This window comes from Anticarsia gemmatalis, chromosome 1, assembly GCF_050436995.1.
Source record: "Anticarsia gemmatalis isolate Benzon Research Colony breed Stoneville strain chromosome 1, ilAntGemm2 primary, whole genome shotgun sequence".
Taxonomy (NCBI): Eukaryota; Metazoa; Arthropoda; class Insecta; order Lepidoptera; family Erebidae; genus Anticarsia; species Anticarsia gemmatalis.
In genome coordinates this window covers 12690507-12712800 of record NC_134745.1, presented here as the reverse complement: position 1 = coordinate 12712800, position 22294 = coordinate 12690507, and the positions used below count along the sequence as shown (strand labels likewise).

The 22294-nt window shown below is 35.6% G+C and overlaps 1 protein-coding gene across 1 annotated transcript in view; it reads left to right on the top strand.

The window, feature by feature from the left end:
- Positions 1-22294, top strand: part of bib (MIP channel family protein big brain) — a 68767-nt gene that overhangs the window by 44044 nt on the left and 2429 nt on the right. The window contains exons 3-5 of the mRNA XM_076120579.1: positions 20632-20830; positions 21503-21849; positions 21998-22230. Coding sequence (XP_075976694.1) covers positions 20632-20830; positions 21503-21849; positions 21998-22230 — 779 coding nt within the window. The remainder of the gene's footprint in view (positions 1-20631; positions 20831-21502; positions 21850-21997; positions 22231-22294) is intronic.

Here is a 22294-nt window from a genome sequence, read left to right as displayed (position 1 = left end):
TGCCTAGATTAAGGGTGGCTGCACACAGCCGATTTCATTTCGCAGGAGCACGAAACACCGCCGCTTAAACGTGTGTAAACGCGGATCAAGTGCTGAACTAATTAAGGCTTTAGTCGAGGAGACGCTATCTGTTTGCTGCATTAGCTGCCGGATGACTAATTCCAGTTTACTTAGTGTATTGTTGGTCTGTATATACAAGTTTGATAATACAAACATAAAGCTACATTTGATGTAAGCATAATTTACGTATCTGCTCTGTAATAATATCTGATGAAAAGCTTTTAATATTTGCTTGTATATTTCCCGTAGAGTAGAATCTAAAGAAAAAGCTTTTAGTTAAAGTTTTAGTTTTTTCAGTATTTGTTTTCAATCTATTACAAATTGAAGTAGCAACATAGCTAGGAAAATTGCAAGCATTTTTCGTTAGGCAACAGCGATTCCGTACCTATAAAATAAAGTAAACAATAAGACACCACGGTATTATTGCGATGGTCGGATGTGGGAAGTAAAGAGCAAACATAAATGATCGATGGAACAAAATGTGGGAAGTACAATCGTGTATTAAAAATAAAGCCACGCTACGTATATTTCATAAGCTTTTCATTTTGCAGTACGAATGACCGTGTGAGTCGGTGTGTGTTCATTCGTGGCTGTTCTGTCTTTCTTTTCATTGCTTTGTTTTACACTCAATTTCGTAATATATCCATTATTATATGAGTGTTTGGTGTGGTACAAAGAGTTATGCACAATCATCATTGATTACAAAGTTATAACTTCAAGTTTTGAGTTGTGTACACAAGTTCACCCTACATGAGATGTCTTGTCCCGATGTTTGTAAAGAGCGTGAAAATTATAACTGTACCTATTTAATTCTGTCTCTCATACTTTTATATTTGCAAGTCAATTCACTTTAATTATTTAGTCGATTAGTAACAAAAAAACAATTAGCTAAGTAATACTAAGTATATACTTTTTCGTTCATTCTGTTCTGAATAATGCTTCTTTTATTTAATTTCAAGTTTGAAGCTTAATGATGCTCGACAAAAAATAAGAGGTTTAATTTATTTTGTTTTATGCTAAAACTCATTTGTCTGTGAAAAATGCAGTCGAAAATGATCCGAAACATTTTATATTCTGTAAAATTTTCTCGAGCGATAAAAGCTTAATCCAATATTCGTTCATAAATATTTTTATTAATCATTAAAAGTTATTCGTTTTCTTTCGGGTTTTTATAACTGTAATAAAAGAATAATATTAAATTATGAACTTTCGTGAAATTCTTCATTGGTTGGGCGTGTGTTAAGTGTGGGAGCACGAAAATAGTAAATACGAGTAGATATTGAAACATTGCTTTGCTTTGTATACCTACCTCTACAGCTAAAATTGAATTTACTTTGTGCTTTTTGAACAATATTGTTATTAAGATTAAAACATTCCCGTGAAAGGCTTAATACCTTTTACACTCACAATAAATATTTTAAAGATTGAATACTGTACTGAAACATCGTTTCTCAGAAACTGCCAGTAATTTAGAAGGTTGTTGATTTAAGTCATAACTACAACAAAAATACTAAACTTCTAAATAATAATGAAAGAGAAACAAAGCTTTGTTTAAATTAATTTAGACGTGAACACAGAAATACAAGCGCTGTGCTATAGTTACAAAACATTCTGGAAAATTAAAGGTTGGTTTACACACCAGACATGTAGACAATGAAAAACTAATATGAATCATCCTTCATAACCCATACCTACTGTAGCAGGATTCCATACTACTATCAACTATCGACAACCGGCTAGCTAACGAGACGGTTTGTATTAAAATTTGATCAGCGCCTTTAGCGAGCGCTGTATGAACTATTTCTGCATTACATTTTAAATGTCAAACTCTCGACACTCTTTAGCTCGAGAGAATCGCGTGACTGAAAATGTATGTATGTATTTACTTTATAGTATGTAGCAACGAGGTTTACTTTAAGTATTGACGATCACAAGCTTTAAAGCGAACTTCTAAAACTGACATTGTCAATCGCTGTTACACAAGTTACTTGAACTCTCTAACTTCGCACAATTTCGTGACTTAAATTGAACAGTGAACGGAGATTGAATTGTACTTTATTCACTACATAGTTATAAGTCGAAAAATGAAAAGTCGTGGAATAAATGGAGCATTGTATGTCTTTCGTTCGAAGCTCACGTCGTCCGATCTGACACTTAAATATTCTCGTCCGACCTCAAAAACTGTGTTGCCGACAGATAAAAATATTTTTTTTGTTCGATCAATTATTCAAGTCAAAAATTCTTCTCACTTTATGGGGCTTCCATTTTCGCTTATGAGTATTTTTAATTTTGAGAGGAGATACGTGTCTGGCTGTTGACCCTGGGACGGTATCGGGTAGATTAAATATATTGACAGTATTGATTTTTTATCATAAAACATAAAATCATCACCGAGTATTTACTTATACTATAATTGGTGCTTCAATAATACCTTATACGCACTTGCGGTTCGCCTCAGAAGTTTGAGGTGAGCATGAAAGCGTGTATACCGCGGCAAGTGGTCCACAAGGAATTGTTCGAACTATGTGTGGTTGTCCACAAAGGAATTGGCTATCTCATCCTTATATTTCTGTATGTTATAAAGTGATTTAATACAAAACGTAACATTGCAGAAACATCGTCCGTACATTTGAGCAAAATAATTCACTGTTTTGGATGTCGCAGGAAATCCGTCGCCGCTAACAACAATCGAAATGGAATCTTCTCTCCTGCTTTAAAACAATCTTAGTTAAATATCGTACGTTACTTCAAGTTATAAGTTCCCTGAATTTCGTATTAAAGGCTGCTTCAAAGCGTAACGTTTTCTTAAAATAAAACCTATTTTTTATCGCTCCGCAGTTCTAAAACTTACGTTATATATTATGCACAGGTTTAAATTCCCCGCGATAACAGTATTCAAGCAGTTTTATAATAGAATATCTGGGCTTTGGACTGTGGGCTGAGCGCCTTGTGGCAGACGTTGACGACGGTCAGCGGATTTCTTTTGTAGATTGTGCTTTTACTGTACTTTTTATACATACTTGATACTGCCAATAGACCCTTCTGAAATAATTTTAGAACATTATTGAAGAAGAAATAACACAGGTTTTCTATCGAATATGTCACTATTGATTTAGGAATCAAGTTTAATCAAAACGTTTATTTAATAGCTTAGAAGTAAATTTTACACATTAAGCGCGCTCTACATTCGCGCAATTCTGTCCTCATGTTACATTTGAAACTGTATTAAGAGTGAACATTTGCCAGATGCCAACTTTTAATGAAGTTCATATGTGCGAATGATTGACATAATCAATGCTTGATTGAGCTGATGTGGCACTCAGTAAGCTTGCGTGCTGAAACCAAATTGAAACTGGCATCTGTTTGGACTCGTCTCATTACTGTTTCTTTATACGAATAAGCCACGATTTTTGTATAAAAACTTGACTTCAAACGTTTCTGTGTGTTCTTTCTTTTCATGTTGATTATATAATATTTCTTTTTCAATTATTTTTATTAGAGCGTTCTGCTTACATGGTAATCCGCACACTTTCTTTGTACACATTTCCACTGAGTGCGTCTGTGGGGCCCCTTTCTTTAATACATATTGATCTTTTACGCAATATCATCCTCTCAATTGGGTGTTTTTCTATCGGCGCATTTGAATAGCCTTCATCTTTTAATATGTTGTCATGGTTGTGGCTGCGGGTTAATATACTATGTTAAAATAACGTATTGTTGGTGTCACTAGACGTACGTATTTTGTAGAGCACGTGTATTAAGTTATCCTGAGAATATTAGATAAATTTGGGGCACAATTCAACATGATTGACGGGGTTAAAACGACGCTGACACAAATACAGCTATGCCTAAAACGATTAACAAAAAATTAAACGATAACACGTGTGTTCGTTGTTAATTAACAAACATAGAGTAGAAACAACTCGATAACTCTATTATTTTCGTGAGCATCAGCCAGTAATCTAGTTTGGAAGTGAGGCAAATTCGCTTATGCGGTTGTATCCACACATAACCGTTATATTCGGCTCTAGGTTCGGTTGTACCGGTTAAATCCGGCTGCATCCAACCAAATATGACTTGGTCCTTTTGTTTGACTGCAAATTAATTTTCATTGTAGACGAGCCGGTGCTTCATTAAATACATAATGAAGGCGAGTAGTCGAGTCATAATTTCTGGGTTAGTCGAACGCATAGTCTGAAATATAGCTGCACAAATACAAATGTTTACAAATACGATAAAATATTTTTTTACTAATTAAGCTGAATCCGAATTTAACGATGTCAGTAAAATGTAATTGCAGTCTATATCAGTTGCGCCGGTGCAGTCATAAATTTTCAGCGTCACAAAATATCAAATAAAAATATTTGCCGCGTCAATGCACAGACAATCTCGCAGCAAGTGCGCTCTTATTTTTTTATTTCACAAATTAGGCAGGTGCCTAAACAAAATATATTTGTGTCGAGGCCCTGACCTGCCTTCAATTACCGCGAGTACCTCTGAATTTTTAAAGCAAATTGTCTTAAAAAGGTAGATGCGCACTTTGTCGGAGGCTTCGAGACAAAAGCGCGAAGTTATGTACCGTGATATTTATTCAACGGCGCTCTACAATGCGGGGAAACTTCTAAACTTTACAATTTACAGGAAAAATTCTTTTAAGTCTCATTTATAGTGTACGAGAGCGGGGTATTTTTAACTGGAGATATAAGTAGCCATTTCTGAAGTTTATGACAGTTTTCTTGTCACATAAAGTTTGCAGTAGTTAGGTACCTACTTTGTATAGCATATTCTGCGATTTTATAGCTGTCTCGTCGGGTTTCGGAGGTCAGATATCTCTAGTGACTCGTTGAAAGCAACTTGCTAAAGTTGCTGCGTTTAGTTTCTGAATGCTCGGTAACAAGTAGTAACAACAAAGCTTGGGAGAACAAAACAAAGCTATAACGTAGCAAATCCTTTGGAGTCAGCGATGTAAAAACATGCAATTAGTACACACATTGATTTAATGGAACAAAATACTCGACGAAGTTGCTCTCTGAAATTGTAGATAATGGTCTGAACTTTGTATGTTGTCGGGCGAACGCGCAATTTGCGAACTCAATTAATGGTATTACAAATATAAATATGAAAGTTTGTTACATGAAATTAACGTTACACTATGCAATCCAGATTACTTTTTTTGTTAGATACTATGTAGTTTTTGTTGTAGAGCATTTAATAAGTAAGTATATTTTCTTTGGGATATCTACCAGTTAATCAATAATCACTGCCTTACTTACTGTACGCAATTCCCGCCAGACAAGTAAATTAGTAAATAGTAGTTTTGATAATCTTAGGCATTGCAATTTTACCTCTAATAACAAAAAAATGAGTTCACAATATTAACAATTTATACTACAACGCATTCCGATACATAAAACGTTACCAGCTAACTAGAAAAACAGTATAAAAGCTACTAAAATGCCTACATCGTTCATCGAAGAAAAGGAATCACAATATCGTCGTCACAATCTAAATCATATTTGTTTGCACCCTCGCGAGTTTCACACGCAGTCAGTTACTCGAGCTGACATTCAATTTACGTTAGACAAATATACATGTAACTCTGTGACGAACCATTTCATATTTCTACAGAATATGAGCTTACACAACGTGCTTATGCCCACACCTTATTTAACATGATTATGAGGTTTGTTACCATATATTATGGAGGTATTTTTCACCTCTGCATTAGAGAGCCCCTTTTTTGGATGTTACAAATATAAACATACATACTTCCCTAAATAGGAAAGGCGGGAAGTCAATACTTATCATGTCCAAGGTAGATACTCCTTAAACAAATCCCCTAAAACTCTTTGGCAGAGTAAGCCTTTGATACTTTTGCAATATTACGTAGCCTGTTGACTCGTCTCATGTAGATTATTACCTATCATCAGCTTCGCAGCGAAGCGGTGGAACCTTTGAAGGTATAGTATAATTTGACACGTCAAAAGACATGACACACACTTATTTCGATTAAAATAATAGAATAATTATTTATTTGAGCAATATGTGTTAACAAAACATGGTAAAAATAATAAATTGGTACTAGACCCATTTCGCCATTTACATGCATGCAAATATACAAATGAAATTTTACAGTTAGGCATTATAGTGTAAAAGGTACGAATTACAAAAAGCAACACTCACAGACACACTATATTTTTCACTATTTGTATTAATAGTCAACCTAAGTTCAAATATTTCCAAAAAAAACCATTGATATTCTGAAGAATATGTGAAAAGAACGTTATTTAATAAATGTTTACACGCGTTCATAATACCTACCCATCACCTGTTTAACAAATCAAAGTCATGAAAGCAGAGACAGGTACACAATAAAACTGTTACATATACACATGTAACTGTGTATCACAATCATATTCATGGAATATACTCTATTGTGTTATCATATTCGCAATGTTTTACATAATAATATTTGTGTTCAAAGATAATCGTATTCCAGTGTTTTCGCAGGTAAAAAATATAAAAATTGAATGTGGTTTTTATTGAAAAACCGAAAGGTAATTATCGTTCGTCAGATTGTTTACGTTGTGGACAATTGGCTCGATAAATCTCTTGATCGGTACACGTCGTTATGTACACTCATTATTCAGATAGGTAATTTCATCTGTCATGTATTTTTAAAGAATTTATACATTCTGCATTCTGAATAAATCCATTTTTTATTGTTTGAATTTAAAATAAAGTTTATTGGGATTTGCGTCATTGTGAAAATAGCAAAATGAGTTTTTTTGTAATTTTTAGCCTTTGGAGTCAGCCTGCGACTACGGCAAGTGCAACCTGCGCCGAAACGTTAGGCATTTTTCATTCCCGTATCCTATTATATAGTTTTGTGTCACAAGTCAAACTGTCTTTCTCTTCAACCGTTTACTTTGCCTAGGGGACAAAACATTCATTTAGATATACACATTGTCCTACAATATATGTCCTTATTCTATTATTCTACTTACACGAATAGCAGAATACGAAGGCACTTGTATAAAAATCTTGTTAATTATATCGCGCAGCAGAAAACACAATAACATATCTAATAGAGTTATCTTACATCCCCTGATGCTTATCTCGTGTAACATGGAACCCTTATCATGATAACAGACGTTTCTATTACACGGCCTGCTCCAATTAATACTCGTAATTATAGTTTAATACTATTTTACTTATTAGCTATACTTGTTACAAGCTCCCTGATTACCTCCCTGATACATTTAATAATATATTCTGGAATATTATCAGCTAGACTTTAGATTTTTAATGGAAAATTGAATAAACTGTTATGATTTTTCATTGATAATACGGAAAAATAATAACAGTATTACATACTATAAAAGTAAAGTTACATTATCATCGCTTCAAAACAGTTACTGGAAAATTGCAAGCCATTTTGATTGCGGCATTCTCAATGGTATCGCGAAATGTGAAGCGGTACAGCATAGTAGCATAGTCTACATGATACCTAATTGGTAATCCTGTAGCTCTGGCCGTACAATACGGGGAAATACGGACGGGAATGTCGGGATGTTACGTATAAAATTGTTACCTACCCCAGTCACGTTCAAGAAATCCTAATTTTGATAAATATTATGCCAGAGCCCAGGCATTTGTTTGTAACTTTATTTAGGTAACCGTTTTTGCTCGCTCGAAACACATGTGTAATATTTGAGGATCAAGTACTCGTAATTTTTCTTTTTAAAAGTACTTCCCTTAATTTGGTTACTAACGGATCGTATTACATTATTATTTTTATTAAATGCCTTCAATATTTTACTCAAATCACAATCATAGTTGATATAGAGACTAGTCGTAAAGGATTTTAAAGGAATGTAAGTTAGTTTGAATGATAAGGCGTTTTCTAAATGTATTTATAATTATTTAATTACTACAGATACATTAAACTATGCAAGCAATGTCTCTGGGTAGCGGTAATTATTATGGTAAATACTTTTTTCAATTGTCAAATAGAACTTTGTTACAGGGAAACTTTACTGTGAAACTACCGCGTCGGGACACCTTATCGCTTTTTGCATAAAACAAGGGAAAGTTCACAAATAAAGGACAGTGTCGCCATAATTTTATTATCTTGCTACATTATTTATATAATTTATAACATAATTAACGAGCTACATGGGAAGCTGAGAAATAAATAGCAGTTTGTATGGGAAAATCTTTAAACATAGACGATTGACAACTTAGTGATTAGACACTTATTTTTGCAATAGCAAGTAAATGTCCTATTTGAATTTAGCTGAAACAAGAATATTTTGATCTGAAAAAAATATTTTTTCAGAAGTCGGATTATAGTCAAACACTCATGAATCATCTTTAAAGTCAGTCATCAATGAGATAATAAAAATTAAAAAAGAAACAACAGGCAATACTAAACATTCATTAGTTTGACCCTTAAGCTTTGCAGGATATTTCAATTAACTTGCAATATCTCATTTGTTCTCATGCGGGTCTCGAACCTTGAACACATTGTTCCAAGGGGCCGTTTTAAATTTAAATCAATTGAGCAGAAAGAAATACATTGATTTCATTAACTGAACTTTTTCCCATGCTTATTTATATTTTTGTTACGACCCCTATTTATTGACGATGACATTTGAATTTTTCCTTACTTTTAGCATTTGTAGGATTGAAGTAAAATATTACTAGCTTTATAGAACTATACAAATACTAATTATACATAAAAGTAAAACAAGCCTGGATTTATTTTACAAGATGCTACTTTTATTTATATTTTCATGAACCAATAGCAAGGCAAAAATAAACTACAACAAAGTTCTTAACAACGTTAAAAGCAATGTTTATCTACATACATATGTATATCCAAACGTTATAACTATCTTATTTAAATCTCCAAGTAAAAGCTGTTACACATTAACTGTCCCGCACTGAATGGGTTAATCTCCCTCTTTATATTTATGGCAGCCGACTTTACTTTGACACCCGTTAAATGATGCATCATAATTTATATCTACCCCTTTTTTTTCGTCAGGAAAATGCATTACTGCATGTCCCGCTCCAGGGAGGTAGCGGGGGTCTGTCGGGCTCTCCCGCCGGCTAGGCGTTCCGGCTTTTAAATTTGGGCATACCGACTAAAAACCTGACGGTGTTCCTTCAACAGTCACCATAAAGTGGCCAGGACGCGGTACCTCCAATTGGATACTCGATATATCTACCCTAACGATATTATTATTTAATAGTTTTCCAAAATTAACTTTTCTATTTTTGTAATTTAAGCATGGAAAAGCAAAAACAAACAAGTTTAGTTGCGTTTTATTATGCTTATTTATTTTATATTCATTAATTTTAAATAGTTTTAAATTAATTTGAGAAACTATAATACCTGGTAAGCGCTCTAATAAATACCGAGTTTTACAACTACTCAGTATTACCGTCAAACTCGGTACCTAATATTTTACAAGCTAAACAACAGAATAAGCGGCCAACTATTGTTGAAAAGCTCCCGAGACCGAGTTTATTTTCATCGCGAACCATAGCGAACTTAAACACTTATTTAATTCCAACATTGTTTAGCACTTTACCGCGATACTAAATCCTCATTAATGTACAAGTTATCGACTAAGAGGATTTGAATTTACGCTTAAAGCCACGTTGCGTCTGGCGCGAATATATTACACTTGACTAAATCGAGTGGCGCCTAACGTAAGCTCGTACTACGTGATACGTTATGTATCATACCGTATGTTAATGTATTATACTCAGAGCATGCTTCGGTGGCTACCTATGCGAATGTATAATAGTGTCTATTAAGAATTAATTAATCACAATAGCTGAAATAAGTAAAGATGCTTACGAACCCCTATTTTTGCGCTGTAATGCGCTATACCAGGCATCCTTTGTATAAAAGCGATTTCGCCGTATGTTACGCAAAACACGAAGTTTAGAAATCATTGCAATTCACTAAAATTTACGACCTAAGATGATATCGAAATGTACCCAATTGGTATTTGAATTCTTCTCTTAAAATTAGCGCAAAAATGCAATTCTACAATTAAATTAACAGACTGTTTATTACATTCTTACAAACACAAGACGAATTCGCATTCTATCAGGACGCCCGAGTCTTCCTAATTTTGTTCAGTTAAATCGGATAATATGCTCGAGCGATGTAGAACAATATAACAGGCATAATTCGTAAAGAACAAAGTTTTGTTGCGAGTTCAGTAATACGGGTTATCTGGTTAATATAAACATTATGTTTATTGTTCCATGTGTACACTGTACGGCTTCTACGTGCGACTCTAAGGGACTTTGAATTAATTGACATAATTTAATCAGCTTTATTTACGTCACTGGTTATGATAATGTTATAAAAGCTTAAGCTTAATTATTGTACAAACTTAGGAGAGATGAAATTTAATTGGTTATAAAATATAACTATTGTTAAAACAGGATTTTCTAAAATGAACTTGGCATGTGAATGTCGATCAAAAACAATAAACGATTCTTTCTGACGCTGCCGCTGCGCTGTCGTGAAAAAAATCGTAATTATGCATGAAGAACGGATGTTTTGTGTTAATTTAAGCAAATTATGCCGGTCTATTGTATCTTGAACAGCAAAGACCACCGGGGAGCTTATAACGTGCCTTTTCTGCTTTATGAAACAAACTCTTTTTGTAATCCTCCACGGAACACCGACACAGGCATGAAAAACTTTATAAAATTGTGCTTTTGCGTGAAAAGTAGAACAAAAACGTTCGTTCAAACATCATTCTTCAACAGTCGCCCTGAGCGTCGAGTTCACATAAAAAACTTAGTAATTTGTTATTTATTCAGGGACTAAAAACTATGACAGGCCCTCAAACTCAACGTTTCTAGAAATTAGTGAGATAAATCCCTGAGGCGGCGCTGACAGGCATTTGTTTTCTGCTGAAATCGCTTCTGTTAACTAATTATTCATAATGTTGAGTAAGTGTTAGCCTTTGCCTGCGATTGGGACAAAGAAGGTAACTTTTAATTTAAGCTTGTACAAAACTATTTCAAGCATTGTTATCAAATAAATTAAATTCAAAGCCCGCCGCCATGAATTACGTTATATTAGTTAAACAACTAATATTATTTAATGGTAAACATAATATAGGAAGCAGGTGTTACAGATAAATCCGATGTAGAAGATGTAACGCCCTGGGGCGATTAGCGAGAATTAATAACTGACGTCTGTGGCCGTTGCTATGGTTACGCAGTATCAAGCGATTTACTAGATTCATGTATTTTCATGTTTATGAGATAGGAAAAACAAAGAAGTCGATAGAACTATTGATATTATTCTGTCTTTATAGAATTTAAACCGTGCGTGCCAACCATATTAAATTTTATTCGAAATTCGTGAAAGTCAAGTACATACCTTTCTAGCGAATGAGTATAATATGCTTTTCAGTTCGAAGGTTTCACACTTGACTTACGTATAACAAAATTAGGCACGCTGACTTCGCTGAGGTTTTAGATCATACTCATTACCAGATATCTCATTCCTTTGTTCGGAGAGTAGGTACCTAGTAGATAGCACTGTTGGCTTCCCGCACTTATCGTTCCGCGCATTCCGGCGTAAACGTTATCGTGACAGACCCTAATTAAAAGTAGGAAATTAAGGGTTTCATCCATAAAACATGCCTTAATATTTTGAAATGTCCGTCGATAGAAGTAACGACCTATAAAACTGAATGGATACGAGGGATAAGCTCGCAATAATGTCTGAAAAACTTTGTTTTCACTCCACTCTCCGCCAGGCTGTTGAGTTAAATTGCAAAGTAACATTCTATTCGACGAAAAATGCTTAACATTTTCAATTGTACAAATGAAATACTGCTGAAATAAGGTTAGGCCTACAGTTGTTTATTGCAGAATTATTTTAATTTATACTCTGTGGGACGATGATTTGAATAGGTAATTTAATGCTATAATGCCTGTTAGGCTCTTCCTTTGATTTCATTCGTAAATACGAGCATCTCAGGTGAATAATTTCGTATTGAATATTTGCAGCGGCATAGTATACTGTGCTCTTGAAATATTGTTGAATTATGATGTAACTTAGGGCCACAATATAGTAACATATTTACCTAGAGTGATAAATGATAAACTGATTGTTTGACTTTACAGATCTTACAACTGTAGCACGAGTCTGGAAGTGCTAAAAATTAAATGTATTGAGGAGACACATATTGTGGTTTCTCTGTAGAAGCTTTAAGAGAGGGTCTTCAAAGATAAAGCTCCCGCACTTATAAAAGTACCTAAATATTTTAGGATACAGACTCCGGCCCACAGAAATCATAACATACGCAAACACCATCTGTAGGGCGCATCGTCTGCTAACAATCCTACTAATGCGCGCGCAGACACTCGCAATAAAAACCATTCTCCACACAATACACGTAAAAATATACTCTACATATTTCACCCATTATTGTCGCCATTCATTACAAATGAAACGATGGTTACACGACCCTTATCGCTTTGCAATAAGGTTGCAATTGTAATAAACATTATCAGTGGCGCACAGCATGGGTGCTTATTGACGGTCGCGATTCGCGGCTTCGCACGACCGCGGTGTGACGACATGTGTTGCGAAGGGTTAACTTAAGGGTTAAAACGCCGTTGTTTTCTTTATGGTTTAGCAAAACAAAGGGCAAAGGGTAACAAGTTCGCGCCCACCGCCCGCTGTGCGCTGCGCTTTTTTGGATAAAAACGGATTAACGTCGGAAAAATATTTGATATCTTTATTTCGAGTATTTTCATGACATTATTATATTAAGGGATTGTAAGGGTGCCGCAATTATAATTGCTGGCTTCCGAAAATACAATACACCCGTTTATTTTACTGTATTTCATAACTCTACCAAATACCTATTAACAAAATATAATGTTTAGTGTTTATTATTATAAGACACGAGGCTTCAGTACAAAATACGTATAATTAGCACGGAATATGATAATTCAACAGTGCTTCAAATAAATTATACTGTGCACTCCAGAATTTAATGCTCTCACTTATTTCGCCGCACATTACATTCGACAGAAATTTACATTTTGCGAGGCCTATTCTAAAATCATCCTTAAGTAAACTAGGACAAGGTTTAATTTAAAATAAGCAAGTGCTTTGTTAAAATCAGATTATACAGGATAGGATGACAAGTGGCACTTGAGAACAATTGAATTTTTAGTAACAGTGCCCGATACCCTCTCGAATATATTTTTTAACAAATGTCGCGGTAGATTATCGTAATACAAAATGATAGCGGTTTAATATCGCAGGGTGGAGCCGCCACATTGGGGCACTTTAAAAACTCATCCGTAAATTAAATGTAATTGTTCGGTTGTTAACTATTGCGTAGGGGACTCTAGTAGCTTTGTACTTTTTTATTAGTTTTTTCATTTGCGCCAACTGTTTCCGGCCAGATTTAATGTTAGAAAAGTTAGATGATGAAGTGGAAGCAATAAAAATATTTAGGATAATGTTCCCAAGCACTGTTTAATTTGGTTTATTGTAAACTCGTGGGCGTACTTTAAACATGTAAATAGATTTTAATGAAATTTAAAAGGAAACATTATTTTAATCAGTATCTTTCATTCTCGAGCAGTTTTCACCATCAATGTAACATGCGAGTTAGAGTAAATTTTTCGTTTCTTGCAATTCCTGAATCAACGCTTTACGGCCTATAAACGTGTACTAACGAGCTAATATTATTCCATCAACTTCACTATACACAGCACCACGACTAATGAGTTTCAGACCTACAAACATAAAACCAACATTTTACTTTAACATTTTAATTAAATCTGACATTTACATCTTTCCGATTTTACGACATTGTAAAATGCTCATTTACGTTCTTCAGAGAGTGAAATATGCAGTTGAGTCATTAACAGACACTTGGCATTTATTATTTGGCTACTTTAAATACTTTGTACTAGAGAAACATTACGTAGTTTAACTTTTGAGACTGGGAAGTAAGGGTTGCAGTGAAACTGATAATTAAGGGAGGAATGAAGATGTTTTATTCTTGGCGTTCTTTCTGCGTCTGCAGGGCAGCGCATTGATGCGCCAAGCCACGTAGCTCCCACCTTCCAACCTGTTTGTCTTCTGAATTCGTAATGCTTACAACATTACTCCCATTTCCTAGAAATGTAGAACAAATGGAAATTGTGCCGGTTGCTCTCATTAACGTAATTACATTGAAAATAATTATTATTTAGTTGTTTACAAACGGCTTTGCTGCTGTGTAAAGTTTTCTAGTTTAATATTATGTGCAACTTTCAGTAATTACCTATATTTTACGTGGAATTTTAATGAGATAGTATATTTCAACGCAGTAGATTTTGGTTCGGTATTACATTTTATTCCTGAATACATTTAATTTCATGTAAACTATTATTGCCAGCATACAATCCAAAACTATTTTTAAACCAAAACTCATTTTGTCCATAAAATAAACAAAAACAAACATTATTTTTATTATGCATGTGCATCGAATATTAGCCAACATGACAAAATCACGCAATATCAAAAAAATACTGCAACCTAATAAGCCTATTGTGGGCGAGTGATAAGCAAATATTCCGTAATCCGACAATGGTCAAAAAAGTCCAGCCGCGCCATAAGGTGTGAATGTTCCCAATTTGTGACCATTGAAAAACAAGTATAAAAGATGCGCCCCATATTGCATACAATGGGGTGTTCCATTTATGCCCACTTGACCCTAAGCTGGGCATAAATTATGCATAATCATGGGCCAATATCTAGCGGGTGTAGTGAATACTCCAGTTATGTAAATGTTTCATTTAATAAACGACAATTTATTTCGCTTGTGTTTTATGACCATTAACGTTATCGCTGTATTGCATTTGGCTTCCACTGCTTTACTCATAAATATTCAATAATTGAATAAATTATTTTTTGATGTTATAACTTTTTTTGCTATTTAAATATTCGTTCAAATTAACAAAATAAAGCTGGGTTTTTAAATGTTTTACAAATGATTGGTTTAAAATAAAAAATCGGGTATGTTTTTTGCAGTACATATTGCTGTCTGTACATTGACAATCTGATTAACGCTCATTAGATCTAAATCGCGTTAGAATTAAATAAACATCTAACCCTCAAATGCTAAATCGTTGTTATCAAATCGTATATCAGTTATTTTCCCCCAAAATGTACCCTTATGCATTAATCGTAAAGCCATGAAAAAAGCTTTGGAGAGTAAAAAAGACCGAGTAAAAAACTGAATAAAAAAAGGACTTAATCGGCATTAGAATGATGTTAGAATTAGTTGTGTTGATGTTATCTAATGCACGTGTGTTTTGCATACACTCGTAAGCTTTATGTTAAATGTATAGAAAAGTATTGTGGTCCGTTTAAACTGTTGACAGAACTAATTGTGAATACATTTTAACTACGCTTCGTTGATTACCTATAATTATTATTCTTTTGCAAAACATAATTTATAATTATGTTTTGCAACAGAATAAATAATATTATAATTATGATACACATATTTGCGATGTTCTTATTATTAGATTGTGGAATTATAGATACAATAATGTACCTAATAATACAATGTGTCATATTAATGATTGCGTAATACAGAAACAGTCGCCATTTCATTTTCAAGAATTTATTAGATGCGCTACTAAATGATTGGTGTGTAAAGTCTATAAGCATGGGATCCCGCTTCCTTGAGCTGGTTGAAGGGTGAAAGATATATTTTATAAAATAAAATATGTTACAAATATATTGCGAATGGGTTGTCAAAAAAATATCAATCCAGAATGTGATTAATTAAACAATTTTTAAATTTATTTTTTAGATTACACTGGTTTGGTTATTAGTAGTTAATCTTAGTCTATATATGAATTCAATTTATTCAAATTAGGTCTGATATTTTTTAGTGGTTTAAAAGAGTTATAAAATAATAACTCTACATTTAACCTTATCATCCAGCCAACATTTCTTTGTGAGCTGTGCTAAGACGCGACCTGAACCACAAAAAATACTTTGTTTTAAAATAGACGTCTTAAAATCCTCTCATTTTTGTTTAATTAAATGTTTAGACGCCATTAGACCGCAGCCCAAATTGGTCGTATCTCCTCTTTATTACATCGTCTCGTAAACACCTACTGAGGCAGTATTTGCAAACCGATGTAAGATTCTGAACGTGCAAATTGTCTGACTATTATGGTACCTAGATATTCTATAATCGACATAAGACAAATTCCCGGCTCCATACCCTATATTCATGCATTGATTAGCTAAACGAACAAAATTTTATGATATTTTTGTTCGCTAGCTCCTAGTAATCTACATGTAAATGCGACACATCTAGGGAACGCAATCCCGACTCGAGATCGTCAACTCGAGATCCCTCGCGATCAGAAATATCAATCCCGCGGGATCCCGAGATTTTCGGGATCCCGTCTAGTTAGTAAAAATAATACAATTCGAACGGCTTGTTTAATGTAATATGTGTGTGATAGTGTGGTGAATGCAATAAATTATTATTTGAAAGAAAATAAAAGCCTTTATTTTTCAATATTACTAACAACGTAACATAATTAACAGGTGTAATAACATGAACATAATCAAAAAAGTAGGTGTAGCTCCAGGAGATCAAAATAAAAAGTAATCACATGGCATTTTGAAAGTAGCCTCTTAAAATACAAAGTGTATCAATATAGTACGAGCTTCTAATCGGCATCTTAAGTCTATTGCAATGTAGCCAGCTGCTGAAAATGCCCTCTCCGACAATCCCGAACGGGATCTCGTCATATTATGCTTCGGGATTGATCCCGAAAAAATACACGGGATCTCGCGAGATCGGGATCCCGCGAGATCGGGATTGAATTCACTAGACACATCCTTAGTCTTATAAACAGTCAGTGTAATCTATTTTTGCATTAACTTTTATGACTAAAATAAGTAAGTAAGTACTTATAAAAACTTTAAAAGTAATTCACGTAGCCATTAAATAGCCAAATGGCCATCGTTATAAATCGTTAGGAAAAAGAGACCTTTTGGAAGTTAAAAGCGGATTTATGGAGATATTTGCGCAATGCAGCGCACGATTTCAATTAAATATTGATGTATTACGAAGATTATAATGACCTGATAGTCTTTTTGAAATCTTTAAAACCGGTTAATTGCTTTAAAAAGAAAGAAGTCTATTATAATGGGATATTAAAATTGACTAAGTACTATGTACTACTAGGAGGATCATAAAGTAATATGTTATTGTTCAGTAAGCAGGCTGAGTCGGCTCGGCCAGCGGAACGGGGTCAACAAGTAAACACAATTACACCAAGTAATGCCATGCCACATGTGACGTACGACGTGCCAAATTCTGCTTGAACTTAGTATAATATAACAACAACCCTTATTATACATAATCGGGTAACAAATATAGGCACTGACGATAGTATATCAACCTAATCCTGAAATAGATGCAAAAGAAAACTTAAGAAAACTTCTCAATCCTGCTTTATTCATTGCAGCCCTCATAACTCATACTTGAAACCAAGTCAAATTACACAGTAATGTAAAATTATAAACATTGTCACGTAAATATTTAATTTTGTTAATATATGTAGATTTTCCAAAGCGAAATGATTGCGTTGCATGAACAAAACACTATTTCATTTCCATTTCCCCGGTTATTATTTATTTAGATGAATGGACACATTACGACGTAACGATTCTAGTGTCTAACGAAATAGGCAAAAGCCCAGCCATTTAGTAAATAGCTCGGCTAACTAGGTACCTTCTAGAACAGCCTTAATTAACGCCTCGTCGGGAATAAGAAATGTTGCCTGAATAAATCATATAAAGCGTACCTACACGTTTCTTTTATACATTGACTAATACCCTTGCTGATTAGAACCAACGATTTCTACGTCATAAGCGAGCTACTATGTCTCTTTTCGTTGTTTATACCTTACCTTACATTTACCAAAAATACATATGTGACCTTTTAATCCTTTGTTACGAATTGTTTCTTTACTTAAAATCACCTATAATAGCAATAATTTGTGTTATACATATTTTTGCGCTAAATTAAAAAAATCCTAATTCAAGGGTTGAAATGTTAGGTTAGGCTAAATTAAATACGTCTAACATACGTACAGCTTAGCTTGGTTTTAAGCCAAATCAGCTCATACTTAAACACATCTTAGTGTGCAGCTAAGATTCATCTTAAGTCCACCAACCAACTTGTACCAACCCTATGCGTCTACAGAATTTCAAATTACTGATTCTCAATTGATATCGACTGTCGATGGCTTTACTCCCTAACGTATAACTGTGGGATACGTTCATGTAATATATTATGTAGTACATTGACAACAATATGGCATCTCTTATGGTCTTAAGTGACTTGATCACGATAGTGGGCCTTCCAATTAGTTCAGCACTTTGATCTCACGCAAGTATTTAGTCACGAGTTCAGTAGAAGTACTCAGATACTTTTCCTTTAGAACAAAGCATATTACGGTCGTATATTCACAACATCACGAGTACTCTTTAAAAACTTCACAAAGACCTTTTCCTTCCCCGTACTAAAAATATCTAAGTTATCTACATTTCACGGTAAAAAAGAAATGTTCAAGTTTTAGCTTCTGATGTTTGTTTACTTTAAAAATAGCGACGATTATGAGGCCGATTTGAGATTTCAGATAATGATTTTGATCGCTGTCTGTACGGAGCTTTGTCAACAAGTCAATGAAAACTGAAACCCGTGAGTGTTCGTTGAAGGTAGTTGAGTAACGAGCATTGAGCGACCCCCATTCAGTTGTATCAGTCTGCTTCTCAATAGCTATTGTATCTCGCGACGGCACGCGGCTGCCGACGTAACGACAGAACCACTTGAAACTTGCGCGCTATATACTGCTAAGTACTACGTTTAATAGTGACCACGCAGCCTGGCCCAGTTGTAACTGACCTCATTAGCATTATATGTTTGAAAAAAAATCTGAATACAATTTAATAACATTTATCAGTTCCTGATAAGGTGAGGCCAGAAAAAAAACGATATCATCTATACTAATATTATAAAGCTGAAGAGTTTGTTTGTTTGTTTGTTTGTTTGTTTGAACGCGCTAATCTCGGGAACCACTGGTCCGATTTGAAAAATTCTTTCAGTGTTAGATAGCCCATTTATCGAGGAAGGCTATAGGGTATATATCATCACGCTACGACCAATAGGAGCAGAGTACCAGTAAAAAATGTTACAAAAACGGGGAAAATTATGATTATCTTATGTGACGCAAGCGAAGTTGCGCGGGTCAGCTAGTTTTAAATATGCATTACAACCCGGGATCCATAAGCTTCAATTTAAATATGGCGTTTGCACAAATTCTGGCATAATCTATATAAATAATCTCTTTTATATAATCCTGTCTGAACCCGGAAATAAACGTGTTACTTGAATGGTATGAATCGGGACAAACTTTTACACGATTTCAATACGGCCTTCACATTGTAAAGATAGGTATTACTTTTACTCCCTTTATCCCACCGAATGAACGCTGGCGGCCACGTCATATTGAATAGTGAACGTTATTACATTAGTTAGTATTCAACAGAATGTATGGTTCATTATTCCGCGGCGTGGACTCATTATTGCTCTATGAAAAGAAGCCGAGACGGGAACAATTTAGCGGTTTTTAATTAAAATGAAAAGTGCGGCGCCGGCCACCGCTTGTTTATAGAGCTCGGGAAATTAGAACACTTTTTTATTTTGTTTATTTGCCCATAATTGTTGCTTCGAAATATAATTACTCATGAATATTATGTCTTCATACTCTACGCACGGAATTTGAATAGAGGTAGATGGTTTTCTCTAAAATTAAACTTTTTAATAGTAATATAATAATTAACGTTTCTTAGTAAACCATTATTATGTAGAGTTATGTTTGCACTAGATTTATGTTTCATGACATTCGTAGAAAGTATGAGATGTCTCCTCGTACTCGTCAGTGGACACATATCGCGGTTTGCGAGCACGTAGGGAGGTGCGTGTCTAATAATAACGAAAGGCCAAGAGGCTTCGATCCATATAAAAATATACGCTGCTATTTTATGAAAAGCCAAACCTCACTGAATCAATAATGTAACTCCCATGATGAATGAAGTAAAGTCCCTACTTTTTATTAAAGCGTGATTTTTAATACATTGAATATTGGTACTTAATTGATGGTAAACATACGACTTAGTCGTTCAATCAAATTGATGACCTAAATTCTGCTATCGGCTACCAGCTCGGCTTGATTGTCGAGGATGACGGAGACGCAACCAGACAGATGAAAAAGTATAAATACCGTCTAAACTGTTTATGAAACACTTAAGCACCGGAGCTTAGACTCAGGGTTAAGACTAAGTTGTTTTTTTTTTCAAGTAAAATGGGTATGGTATTACTAAACAATGACAAATCCAAATCATTAACCTAGGACGGCCTTTTCTATCTTGAAGATCATCGTAAATTACAGCGAAACGTATTTTTGTTGCAGCGTGAGCGTGCCGGGCTACGCCGGGGGACTGTCGGCGTCGTTGCCGGGCGGCGGCGCGGCGGCATGGGAGCGGCTGGGCGCCGAGCTGGTGCTGTCCGCGCTGGTGGCCGCCGCGCACTTCGCCGCCATGGAGCGACGCTGGACCGGCGCCGCGCCCGCACTCCTCGGGGCTGCCTATTGTGCTGCTAGCTTTGTTTCTGTAAGTGCCGTTGTTGTGAATGAATTCTATCTACAAAAGAAATGAAACCATAAGTATTACAAGAGTGATATTCACTTTGACTGTGAGGGGATAACTTTGATTTCTCGACATTGACTTACTAACCAAACCGATAGAGTCAGGACTCCAGACCTGAACTTTACACTATAAATCCATTATCTAAGTTTAAATAGACGTTGTGAATAGTTTCTTCTATTTATTTGGCTAAACGTTAATGCACAAAAACTTAAATAAATCATAAGCGATAGATACACGAGACGCTTCAATTGTACGCCGAGGTCCTGGCATTGTCTGCTCCGGCATTGGACCATTGTACAGGACGTACTACCTGCCTTTTGTGCGTTGATTCTTAAGGACAGCTGCCCGATTGTAAACATCTGTCGGCGAACAAAGTGTACGTGAAAAAATAACTACCTACGCAATACCTGCGATGTCTATTCAAGTTTTCTTTTGCAAATTCTTTAGACTAGACAGATTGAAATGTAATTTAGCTACGAACAAAAACTGCGATTCTGTTGTCATGTATTGATATACCTATCCAAACTCTGAGGGAAGTTATATAGGTAATTTGGTTTCATAATATATGACCACATGTCACTAACAATGCAGATTTCTTGATTTGGATTTCTCTAGAGATGCTATATCATGTTACAGATGCCGTCATTAAATCCCGCTCGTTCGCTTGGCCCGTCGTTTGTGTTATCACGCTGGGAGAGTCACTGGGTGTGTTGGGTTGGCGGCGTAGGCGGTGGGGTCGCCAGCGCGCTGCTGCACGAGTGGGGCTCGAAGCGCGGCCCACGTGGCGGTTCGTCCCGCGCCTCCTCGCCACGTGACCTCGACGAGCTGGACAAGCCAGCATTCCCATCGCACGCACACTACCGCCATGCACCCACATACTGCGCCGCCGCGGCTCCGCGCCCAGACACTACCGAACCACTGTACTCCGGCACTAAGTCACTCTACTGCAGATCTCCGCCACCTGCCAGGCACGGCTTGCACAGGTACCTTCATCTTCCTCTTTTGTGATTGTAGATCAGTGTTGATAAAATTGTCACCACCGAAAAATCTCTGCTTTCAAAGTATTATTAACTTCCCGTAAACTATATATTCGGCTTTATGAAAAATAATGAATATAATTTAACGCTTCAGGTCACAGTCAGTGTACAGTAAGGGCAGTTCTGCGACGTCAGCTGGCGGCGTGGGCGGCGCAGGTTCGGTGACAACGAGCGCTGGCGGTGGGCCGCTAGTGGGCGCACAGTCGCTGGTGTTGCGGCCGCCCCACGCGCACGCGCATCTCTCGCTTGCGCACAACCAGAACGCGCACAACGCGCAACGTGACCCACCCTACGGCACCGCGAATGGCGTGCGCCCCGGACCCGCCGGTCAGTCTCTAATCTCTATCTTCTGCTCCTAAAGTTTACTCGTACCTTTACTACAAAATGTTTA